Genomic DNA, 12,963 nt, shown 5'->3' on the forward strand with positions numbered 1-12,963 from the left:
TTAGCTCTCAAGACCTTGCATGCCCACTGCAGTGACGGACAACAAGTTTATGTGGTAGTATGGTTGACCAAGTTTAAACCTTGTGTTAGCATCTATACAGTTCACGCATGAGCTCTTGTTCTTACAATTTTCTCTCTTATATCCCGTTTCACCGCAGTTGGCGCAAGTTTCCTCGTTAGTGCATGTTTCCTCATTAGTGCATGCGGCCAAAGCGATTGCATCTATAACATCTGAGTGGACGTACGTTTTCTCTGGCCTTGTACGATCTTCTGCCCAGGTTGAGTCTTCCTCTTCTCATGACCTTAGTAAATGTTTTACAGTTTAATTCATTTATCCAATGAGTTCCTTGTCGACCTCTTATTGTAAATCGGCCCTTTACTTCAGCTTCGTTAAACTCTACGTTATTTTCAACCAGTTGTTCAATCAGGTCTTCCTTTTCCAGTGTCTCATTCATTTCATAAAGTATTACTCTTGGATTCCTCCTTTTCGGAGTTTCACAAATAAAATCTTCGTTGAGGCTTTGTTCCTCTATCTCTTTCACAATTCTCTTAACGTCTCTCTTCTTTCCACTTGGAGGAGAATTCCCCCGCTTCTTATCTTTCTAATATTTTTAAGACCTAACTTGATGCTCGCAGGATTAATTTTCACTCTAACGACCTTTTCCACGTCCGTGTCGACGCTTGGGACCCTTGGTTTGATGGTAACACGGTGCGATGGAGTGACTTTAGGGCAGTCAACACTGTTGGTCGTTTTTAGCACTTCGGCATATGTTGTTTTCTGCTTCTTTTTGTTTGACTTGATTATTTCATCGAGTGCTCTCTCAGCCTAGTGTTGCAGACCCCTAGTGTAAGAAAGCAATCTATTTTGTTTGAAGACTACGTCTGCAAACTCAAATGCAATTGTGGACAATTCTATGATGGTCATGTCACTCAGTTTTTTTTCCTATGTTTGCAGTGATTAATCTTGTCATTCTCTCTCTCAAAAAATGAGCATAGCTGGCCCATTCCTACTGTGCTTCTTCGAAAGATTCGAACAATTCTTCTGGCAATAAAGGACCATCCTCCTCTTCGATGTCGCTTAACGGCATGATCCATTAAGTCTTAAAACCACTTAAAATCAATTAAAACGTGCTTTATGTTAAAATCATTCAATCGAGCAATTTGATCTCTTAATTAGTTCGACTCAAATTGCAGTACTCGGTTCACCACCCCCTCCGTCTGCGTTGGCCGTCCTAAGACGTTTGACATTCGAACCACGATGAGGTGCAGAGCGGGTAAAAATTAAGATATAGTTTGACGTTAGTAGGTAGACCTTTTATGAGTTTGGCACGGGGAATAGACTCTGGGTCTTGTTCCATCCCCAGAAGCAGAAAGCGCCTAAAACTGTGACGTATGTCGCAGAGCAAACGAAGTCCTGCAGAGCAATTTGTATCTTGAATGAGTGACGGCGTTTCCCTTCTAACCCCCTCCCCCGCCTACCTGCCTCCGGTAGTCTTGCAAAACAATCCCCAAGCCTAATCTCATACATTCTTCTGCAGACCATAATGACCTGAAGGTTCAAAAGCTTCCCCATCTTGCAGAACATTTCCTCCCACCTCATTCACCACCCCCACTTTCCTCTCTAGTAATGAATAGATAAGGATAGGACACTTTCCCATTGGCTTTTGTAACTATGGGAAAGTCCGAACTGGTCATCTGCGAACTTGAAACACCTGCTAATACTAACTTCAGTAAAATGTCTGCACGTGAGCCTGATAGAGTTGCTTGCTTTGAATGTGATGTGCACATTATTTTGAAAAATTTATAAAAATTCATTACAACAGACCAGCGAATGTTGGTGTTTGCAAATGGTGCACCATCTGGCCACTTGACCCTTCGAAAGAATTTTAAGTCAGCCCTTATTTTAAAGTTCGGACCTTCATATCATAGGTATTTTATTAATAATTCATCATCATCATCAACAATAAGTTTTACTTCAAAAATGATTGAAAAATTAACAAATCAAGACAAATAACAAGCCTTGGTTTAAAATATAATGTAGCGTATCTGTGTATGATCCTGTATTTTAATAAATGAAACTATAGTATTTTAATGAAAAGTTGACTTTTTTTCATGTTGAAATGCTTGCAGAACATTTGTATAAATTAATAAGTAATGTTGCAGAACATTTGAAAATATTCTGCTTCTGGGGTTCCATCGTGGGTATTTGCCTTGCATAGAGCCTGTTTTTGCTTTAAACCAAACTCTAAGGGGCTCGAAAGGGAACCAGATGACAAGGAAACTATGCCATGACCCACTTGGATTTTTTACTTGCTTACCACTGGGGATGTTTTTCATCAGTAAAGCCATAATAAGGGTGGAGCAATCAGGGCATTTTTCGACTGCTCGATACGGCCAACTTTTATAAGGTCCCGCTTTCTAAAGATTAAAAAAAACTATCTTTTTAATCATTAAGAGAATTCCGATTTTGATTTTTAAAAATCATTTCTAGTTTGAAAATATGGCAACTTTATTTACTATTTCAATCATATCGATGATAACTTAGGCATTGCTTCAAATTTCTTCAGAAGCTTAAGATCTGCAAACAAGAAAACCAATCAGAGAAATAAAAATCACTGTTAAAAATTTATAATTATTTAAATATTTAAAGATGAGTCTTTCAACTGGGTCTATTAACTCCAATTCTACACTTCTAAAGTCCTAAAGTCTGGTACATATTCTTAATAAAAGTGAAACGATAGTTTAAATTTGAAAATAAAATTTGAAGAAAAAATGGAAAGTTATCTTAGGAATTTTAATGAATATATTAAAATAGTAATAATAATAATGCGAACGTTGTACTATGATCTATGTACTAAGATCAAGCAGTATTACGGTACTTAATAATAATTCTACTTTTTANTAGTGTCATTCCCTCACTTTTTAAATAGTGAAAATAATTAATTTACCTATTAATTATTTTTGAAAAATAAATTAAAAAATTAATAAATTAATTTACTAAATTAATTTACTTATTAAATTAATTAATTAATTATTAGATATTATAAATTAATTAATTATAAATTAATTTTTTAAAAAATTAATTAATTTAAATATTAAGTACAATTTATAGGATATAAACTTTCTTTATAATGCCATTACATATTTCTATTAATATAAAAAGTTTCAGAGCTTTTTATTCATTTTACTTTTTTGGGATTTTATGAACTGAAAAATGACAGTTTTCGTGAGAATGACCCATATATGCTTTGCACCTATTCCAAAGATAAAGAAAAATCTGGCAGCCTTTAAAACAATTGTCAGGGCTTGTTATAGCAATGTTACCAAATTATAAATTTGTGTTAACTCAAGTAGTCACTTTACCTGTTTTGTCCCAACTCATATTAAGTAAAGATAAAAAACTTTCTTATACTTTTAATTTCTATTTCCTCAAAATTAATTGATGTAGAAAAACATCCCATTTAAAACATTTAATCCAATGATGATTAGAATAAAAACTTTAAAGTTTCTCATTATTGTCCAATTCAATCCTCTTTATCAATTTTAATAAAAGAATTGCTTAAAAAAACAAAGGTAATATTGAATAAAAATTCACTTTGTTTTCACAAAATATGTCATGTTTCTTTTTTAAAAATAAGTACTTTTATGTATCTGAATAAATTAAAATAAAAAAAGGTATAAAAAAAGCTTTCTTTGTCTGAAATTCTTTTCTTTTTTAAGTAATATTAATGAATACTTCGGAATTAACAAAAATATTAAAATCTAATTATAGTGGCTTTGTCACTTTTTCTTTGTCGTTCTTCATTTTCTTTATCTTTCGTTTCGTCTTTGTTGAAATACTGTCAACATAATTACGTGGAAGTCTAATTTGCATATTTTTTTTTTAACTTCTTACATTTAAACTATCTGTTTTAATAAAAAATTACATAATGTTAATCTAAATTATTCTTGGCGTCGAGATATATATTAATATGAATATGATAAATAGCATCAAAAGTAGTTATAAGTTTTGGAATGACGTATGAGTGAAATTCGTTTTAAAACTTATTTAAGACATATTTCTTTCCTTTTTGATAGCAATTAAAATAACCTTATATTTAATGGCTACCCTTTTAATATTCGCTAAGCAATTGTGTCCTGATTAGAAATGCATGGCGATTCACAAAGCGCCAACAGACTCAAAGGAAATACGACTAGAACATAAATAAACATCTTCAAATGAGTCCAAAGATTTTTCAAAGTGATTCAAAATGTAAATTAATCTCAAATAGTATCCATTGTGTTTGAGATGTACCACTGGAAGGATGTGAAAACAATCGCAATTGTTGAGAAATTGATTTTTGTCTCAGTTTCGAGAAATTACAGAATTGGCATACTCAACCTAAGTCAAATATTTAAAAATACAATCTATTTTAAATGAAAAATTATTATATTTTGCATTAAAATGCAGGGTATTTCGTAATTACTGTCCTTAATATACATCTTTAGAATACTGGTCAAACTGAAATTCAAGAAGTATACACATTAAAGGTCTCACATTAATATTACAACAACAACAACAAATTAAAAATAACGCTATCGAAATTCAACTAATCACTCCTGAAGATGGCTTAACTAAAACCCCTAAAATATCTCGTCTTCATCGCAGGTGAAGCGTTCATAAAGCATTTCTATTTTTCTTTCGCTTAAATATTAATTTGCGATCCTTATTGTTTTCACTGTTTGGAATTCATTTTTGACTAGGATTTTGAAAATATACTTTGAAAAAAACTAATTATGGTACACCCTCTGTGCATGCATTACATTCTAATTACGAGGATTTGTCTTAGATAAAGAACCAAAATAAAGTCACGAGTTCTCGAAATTTTGATTACTTTATTTATATCATGATTAAGTTAACACTACCAATTTTGGAACCTACGTTGTGACAGTTTTGAGCCTATGTTACTTCCCGGGCTACAACGCCAGCTTTCGTGTTGCGAGATCAACCTAGGATCAATTTTGCAACAATGGGGTAAATAGATTAATCTGGTCTGCCCATTGCTCAGATCTGAATACTATTTCGGAATTCCTTTGGTAAGTTGGATTACCGAACTAAGGGGTGCAACAGCATTTTTCCAAAGTCTGAGAAGAAACTTACGTATCCTCTCACTCAACTTAGGAAGAACAACTAAGATCCATTCTCACTGCATTTGATTCACGTATCTAAAACCAACTTCGAAAAAATTCTGATAGGTAAAATATATTCTCCCGCGAAAAACTCACCAATCAGGTTCTTTTTTTTTCTCTCGATGGCGATCGGAGGTGCTGAAACTTTGTTGGAGCTATGCGACCTCTAGTGGTAGCTATATAAATTATGTAATCGTAACAATTTTTTTTTCACAGTTACTTCTATCTCACACACGTATAACAGGTCCCGCAGTGGACTGATCGTTAAGACACGGTTCCCAGCAGATCACCGAAGTCAAGCATCACTGACTACGGTCAGTGTGCGGGTGGGTGACCACTTGGATCAGTCTGCGTAGGGACCGAGGGTGTGCGGTATTGGTCCTCGTTAAACTGTGCTACCGTAAAGTGCTCGACTTCGCGCGCAGGTCGTCGGGCTACCGAAGCGGGGGTGCCATCCCCTCCGCAGAGGATCAAAATTGTGATGGCATGTCTTCGGATCATCCTCCGGGATGTTTCCCAGACCGTCGCCAATAGCCCAATGTGCAGCTCTAGTGCGACGTAAATTAACAACAACAACAACAACAACACACGTATAACAGGTGTCCAGATTCTTATTTGAAAACAGCGTGTTTTCAAATCATAAAATTACAGAAAAATATTACATTTTTAAAGATTGATGCTCACTCTGGGAGAACTTAACATTGAACAATTAACTTTTTCAAACTGTGATGAGTAAAATATTTTATTCAAATTTATTACATGAATTTCTCTAAAGAAACGAAGATTGTTTCTACTATTCACATTGTAAAAAGTTTAGAGCGATTAACTTTTTCAAACCGTGATGAAAAAATGTTATTGAAATTTATTGCATGAATTTCATCAATGTAGTGATCTACAGTACACATTGTAAAAACTTAATTTAGAGCGATTGACTTTTTAAATTCCTTCCAATGGAAAAAAAAACTTATTGAAATTTATTAAATGAATTTCGCAAAAAATGAAGACTGTTTGTACTATTCATATTGCAAAAACTTTACATGGAACATTTCACTTTTTCAAAACTGTGGTAACGGAAAATTGCAAAGAACGAAGTTAGATTTTTTGCAAACATATATAGCATGAATATTTTTTAAAGTGATAAAAATTGTTTAAAATAGTGTGATTTTAATTATTTTCAATATTTTCCAGTTTGTAAGATTATGAAATAAATCAATAAATGTATGAGGAAGCAAATGAATGTAAAAATAAAAGGGATTTTTTGTCTATGCAATAAAAACCGTACAGATGAGTTATTTCATTAGTCAATATCATGATAATTTTTTATTAAATTTTAATAAATTGTAAAAAAATAAAACTGTATCCAAACAAGTTATCTGATAAAATCTATTCGAACTATCGATTAAGTTCCTTAGAACAATACGCTCTTTAGGCAAAGTCCTATAATAGGAAACAGATACTGCCCTTTCCGACAATAAAATCTCAAACTATCAATATTTTACTGATCAAACATTCCTGAAGGGATTTTAATTTAGAAAAGTTCATTTAAGAAATCGTTATTGGAAACTTAATATTGTCGCATAAAGTGCCTTATCTCAAGTGTATGTGATCCCAGTGGTAAATCTCTCTCAAAATGAAGATACTATATAAGCTTCAAAATTAAATATTAATGAATTAATTTCCTTTTCAACTTTAGACAATTTAGTTTCATAGCGATTTATATTTTTCTTGAATTGAAAATGAAGATGTTTTATTAGTTTGCGATATGACTCAAATTATCAGTAGCAAAATTAAATATTATTTTTATAGGTTTTATAAAAGTCTTCTTCTTGGTAAGTTTAATATTTGAGATGCGTAGTAACGACAATTTGAAATGTTTCATAAAATAATGGGAATGAAAATTTTCTTTGATAGTATTGAATCATGAGCTCATAATAATCTTAATATTTTTAAAATTGTTAGAACAGTTACTTACTTATACAGCTTTATAGCCCGCTGTGGTTCTTGGCCTGCCAAACAATATCGCTCCAAACTTTCCTAATTTTAGTTCTCAATTTCCAGTTTTTCACCTTCATTTTGATAAGATGTTTTGTGGCATCATCCAACCATCTCTTTTCAGGTCTTCCTCTTGGTCTCAAGTTGAAAAGTTTCCAATTTAAAAGTTTTCTTAGATTTGTATTATCATTTAATCTTTGAATGCGTCCTAGCAATGCCAAAAATCTGGATTTGATAAATCAAATTCTGCGTTTTCGTCTGATCACTATTGCTTCTTATTCTACATGTTAGATCAATTGCAAATGTTATTTATAAACCTTCAGAAAAATCAGCCCAATGTTTAGTCAATTATTCAGATATGAAAATTTTATATTGCAAGGGAAATAAAATTTGAACTATCAGGTAATTGCATGTCAATGTAGGATAACTTCCCAAAGTGCTTTTTTTTCATATCTCCATCTGTTATTTTAAAAAATGAAGAGCACATTTTTTTCGCAGAAATACAACACAAGAATTAAATTCAGAATAACTGAGTCTTCCGAGTATATTATGTTACCGGCAAATTATGAAATCCGGCATTATATATAATGCCTAAAACTAGCCGGCAAAGTATGAAATGATTTAAATTTCACACATTGCCTAGGCATTATATATAATTCCGGATGCTATTTAGGCAAAGTATAAAATAAACGTCCTGATGAGGTTATTATGTAAATGATGGGCATGTTACTGTGAATGACCGAAACCGGTGATTGTTGGCTTTCACCGGTGAATCTTGACAATCACATAGTCGCTTTGGTGCATGTCCGAAATATTTATTACATTCGATTTGATATTAATTTATTCGCGGGTATAATTACATTTATTCGATATTTTAATACTTATTGACGATAGATTAGAAGAAACATCAGTGTTTGGAGTATCGGGCAAATATGTACCGGGCAAATATGTACCGGGCAATGCTACTTGACCTTAAAAAAAACATCAGTGTAGGATATACCGGGCAAATATGTACCGGACAATGGCACTTGACCTTAAAAAAACATCAGTGTAGAGTATACTGGGCGAATGTATACCGGGCAGTGGGCCTTGACCTTAAAAAACATCAGTGTTTGAAGTATCAGGCAAATGTACACCGGGCAGTGGCCCTTGACTTTAAAAAAACATCAGTGTAGGTTATACCGGGCAAATGTATACCGGTCTATGGCATTTGACCTCAAAAAACCATTGCCCGGTATATATTTGCCCGGTATACCCTACACTGAAGTTTTTTGAGGGCAAGGACCACTGCCCGGTATGCATTTGCCCGATACTCCAAACACTGATGTTTCTTCGAATCTATCGTCAGTAAGTATTAAAATATCGAATAAATGTAATTATATCCGCGAATAAATTAATATGAAATCGGATGTAATAAATATTTCGGACATTCACCAAAGCGACTATGTGAGTGTTAACATTCACCGGTTTCGGTCATTCACAGTAACATGCACATCATTTACGTAATAACCTCATCAGGACGCTAATTTCGTACTTTGCCTAAATAGCATCAGGCATTATATATAATGCCGGCATTTCATACTTTGCCGGTCACATATACAAACAAACCCGGGAAGTAAAAAAAAAATATTAATAATAATAGTCACACCATTACTATGACGTCAGAAGAGGGCCTCAAGACTTTTTTTTTTAAAAGGATAGATGCTGAATCATGATTCAATGTTGAACTGATTTTTCTGACCAATGAGATGAATAAATTAAGGAATGATATTATGTGCAACTGAATTGATAAATACAGAAATAAATGAACAAAAAAATTTAAATAACAGAAATGAAATGACTTATGGGACTTCCTTTCATGTGCATTTTTCTTAAAAGGATTTCCCTAAAAGGAGACAGACTAGACGTTTTGGTTTAAAGCAGGAATTATATTCTACAACTTTATTTTAGAGAAACAAGAAATTCGTAAATCCATTATAACATATTTGTAATGTAGCTGTTTTTATTTACATATGAAATCACGCTAATGCGCTTTATTTTCCGTCTGAAACCATGCTTCCTGCACATGAAATCCTGCATATACAAGGGTAAATTTAAGCCAAATGAGTAAACCCATTCTATCATCCCCATTCATAACTCAATGTTTCGATGGGTTCTCAAGAGTTCCAAAATAGTTTACCATAAACTATCTATGTAAAATAACAAAATTCAAAGAAAGACTTTAGGAATGAATTAAAGATAGCATAATAAAATTTATAAGTGCCAAATACAGTTTAAGATCTGTAATGCATGAGTAAAATGATTGAAAATGAATACATAGAAAGGAATATATAAATGATTGTGATACGGAAATAGAAACAGGGAATGTATGAATTTGAAAAGCCGCAATTTACTAGTTTAAAATGATGATCGAGAGTAAATATAGAATATTATCTAATTTATGATGGACTTTAAAATAAAGCATTTCTTCCGTGGGAAAATGTTCTGAAACTGAGCTCTGAAGATGAATTCCCATTTGTCTGGTACAGAAGTCACAGTTTCAGGTTTTTGGTTCATAAGTTTAATAGGGAGTTTTAAGCCTTTCAGTATTTGATAGAAATGCTTTTTGAAAATATTTTAAAGCTGTTTTAAGTGCATGTCAAATATCTGGATTTTGCAAAATTTTGTCTTTTTTTGCCGTTTAATATACACCGAAGAGCCATTACATTATGACCACCCTCCATCTATAACAATGGGCTCGCCCAGGTTTTCATGGTTTCTCGCCCAGGAACAATGTTTTCATGGGGCACATTAGGACCCTTAATTCTCATAGAACAATCCCTGACGTCTGTAAGCTACTTGAACATAATTGTAGACCAGGTTCACCCATTCATGGCAACAGTTTTTCCTGCTGGGGATGGTGTTTACAAACAGGATAATGCACCATGTAATAAGGGTCGAATCGTCATGGATTGATTCGAGGAACATTCCAGTGACTTTCAAGTCATGTCTTGGTCCCCAAATTCACCTGACCTTAATCCAATAGAGCATTTGTGGTCTCACTTGGAAAACCAAATTCGTGCTGCCCAGCTAGCATGATTGAATTGAGGGAATTTCAGGACCAGTTGGTGAGTGCTGGGTACCAGATACCTCAGACTACCTATCAGCACCTTGTGGAATCAATACCACGGCGGGTGCTAGCAATTTTGAGGATTAAAGGTGGTCCTACATGTTATTAGCAGGGTGGGCATAATGTAATGGCTCTTCGGTGTAAATCAAAATATCAATTATAGTTAAAATGAAAAAAATCATAACTCATTTTCACAAATGTGCCTATTCTTTCCATGTTAGTTAATAAACAGTAGAAATTTTACAAACTACTATAGCATAGTTACTGAATAATCGAATATAATGCGCTATACTTATAAATAATTATGACCTTAAATTAATAACTTTTATAGCTTATGATCGTGCTTAGCGAGTGAATAACCTAAACATACATGGAGATCATGATGTACATTGAGCCAAATAAAAGGACCACCCTGAGTAACTTTTAATCTAATGATTGGATCTTCGCGTTCTAGGACTCATTCTTAATGGTTCAAGGGATTGATATCAAATATGCTAATTAATAAGTTCAAATGATATTTTAAATTTCGAAATCAGACATAAAAACGAACTTCCTCTGAATAAACATACCTTTTTTTCGACGGATTCAGATGTCTTACCCCCAAAATAAAGGGGATAGTCGCAATCTGGGAAATATGAATCCAATAGTTTGGTCAGGAAAGCGCTCCAAAGATTGAACCCCTTTATGTTAATTTTACTTTTTGCGTATCTGGAGAATCGCTTAAGTGAATTAAAAATATTTTACACACAATTATAAAATTCGTTTACCTAAAGATAATTTAGTGCCAGAAATAACTATTAATAAATATTTATTATTTTGATTAAAATGGTTAATAATTTATTTTTGAATTGTAAGGTATACAATTTTTTGCATTAGTTTAAAAATTGTATTTTTACATGGCAAAATACAAAGTTTGAGCGAATTCGGTCGAGTAGTTCCTGAAAAATCAAATTTTCAAAATATGACTTTTTCAAAATTTGATTTCTCAGGAACTATTCGACCAACGTCGCTCAAATTTCTTTTTTCATTGTAAAATTATATTTTTTAAAATGATACAAAAAATTATATACCTACACTTTTTTTTTTGCTTTTTCGCACACGCTGTACTTTTTCAAAACTGTTAACTCGACGATTTGGAAAATGTGACTTATCATTCATTACATTACCCCTAGCCTTCAAACGTACTGCTTTTTTTAAATATATATTTTTAGCCGATTGCTAACAATTATGATTTTTTCATTTATTAAGTCAAACACTTTCGTTTATTATTATTAATTTGAGGCACGATTTGAATCAAAACTCTCATAACATTATACACAGTTTAAAATATCTTTATATATATTTTCAGGTATTACGCTATTATATACCCACTGAGTGGACGATGGACAAAAGTTCGAGGTCGAATGATAATTTTTCTGATCTGGCTCTGTTCTATTGCACTTTCAAGCTTTCAACTAGTTCATGGAAAAGCCGAAAGATTTTTAGTTGGAGGACAAGAGGTGTATGATTGCAATGAGATATGGGATGAATTAGATGGAAAAGTAAGTCCATATTTTCATAAAACTGATTTATATTCATATTGATTCTTGAAATCCTAACGGAATTCATAACTTGACCTGTACATAAATTTGCATTTAGGCAAGTGTATGTTTTCTAAAAATAGTATGATGTCCAGAGCGGAAAATAAATACTCAGTCTTCAACAATGATTTTGATTTAATGATCGGATCTTCACGTTCGTGGACTCGATCTTAATGGTTCTAAGTAATGAACTCAAATATTCTAATTAATTAGTGAAGACGATATTTTAAGTTAGAAAATTTAGAACAAAAACGTATGTTTTCTGAATAAACATACCTGACACAAAATACACTTTTTTAAAATTGGATTTCTCAGCAATTATTCGGGAAATTTTGCTTAAATTTGTATTTTGTAAGTAAAATTATTTGAGTTCTGGCTTAACATATTCAATTATTTATATCAGGTGAGATAAATCAAACTGTTTTATCAAAAACAAAGTTTATTAAACATAGTTTTGTATTTTGTAAGCAATGTACTTGCAAAGTGATCCTAACAATGAAGTGTTTTTGATTCCGTACTAAAAGAAATTAATGACTTATTCTTACAGCAGCGCATACTAAAAATGAACTTCCTGAGCCGCGATGGCTCAGGGGATAGAGCGTTTGCCTTCCAATGAGGTTTACCGGGTTCGAATCATAACCATGGCTGGTCGATACGAATTCCGCATGCGGCTTGCATCGACCACACTGCTGATGTGAAATATCCTCAGGGATAGACGGATCATGGGTTAGAGTCTCTTGCCATCAGGCTTACAGTGAGAGGTTCTCGTGGTCCTTCTCCCCATGTAACTCAAATGCGGGTTAGTTTCATCAAAACTTCTAAAAAAGCAAATTTCCCCCAACACTTGATCCAGGAGTTCCCTTGTCTTCTGGATTTGGTTCAAAACTACAAGGTATTGGAGTTGAACATTAGCAATCTTGAACCCACAAAATTGGGTCGACTGTTCAACGACAGTTGTAAATTTACATTTTACTTCCTGATAAACAACATGGGCTTGAATTTTTCCTACATTCATGTTTAAAAAAAAAAAAAGAAAAGAAAATTATATATATTNTATATATATATATATTCATTGTTCTGTAATTTTTCACTTGTTTCTCTATATTTTGAACTT

At 32.8% G+C, this 12,963-nt stretch overlaps 1 protein-coding gene across 1 annotated transcript in view; it reads left to right on the forward strand.

Annotated features, from left to right (window-relative positions):
• LOC107450819 (RYamide receptor) overlaps positions 1-12,963 on the forward strand; it is a 117,913-nt gene that overhangs the window by 82,402 nt on the left and 22,548 nt on the right. The window contains exon 3 of the mRNA XM_043043079.2: positions 11,618-11,810. Within this exon, the coding sequence (XP_042899013.1) occupies positions 11,618-11,810 (193 nt within the window). The remainder of the gene's footprint in view (positions 1-11,617; positions 11,811-12,963) is intronic.

Source organism: Parasteatoda tepidariorum, chromosome 5, assembly GCF_043381705.1.
Source record: "Parasteatoda tepidariorum isolate YZ-2023 chromosome 5, CAS_Ptep_4.0, whole genome shotgun sequence".
Taxonomy (NCBI): domain Eukaryota; kingdom Metazoa; phylum Arthropoda; class Arachnida; order Araneae; family Theridiidae; genus Parasteatoda; species Parasteatoda tepidariorum.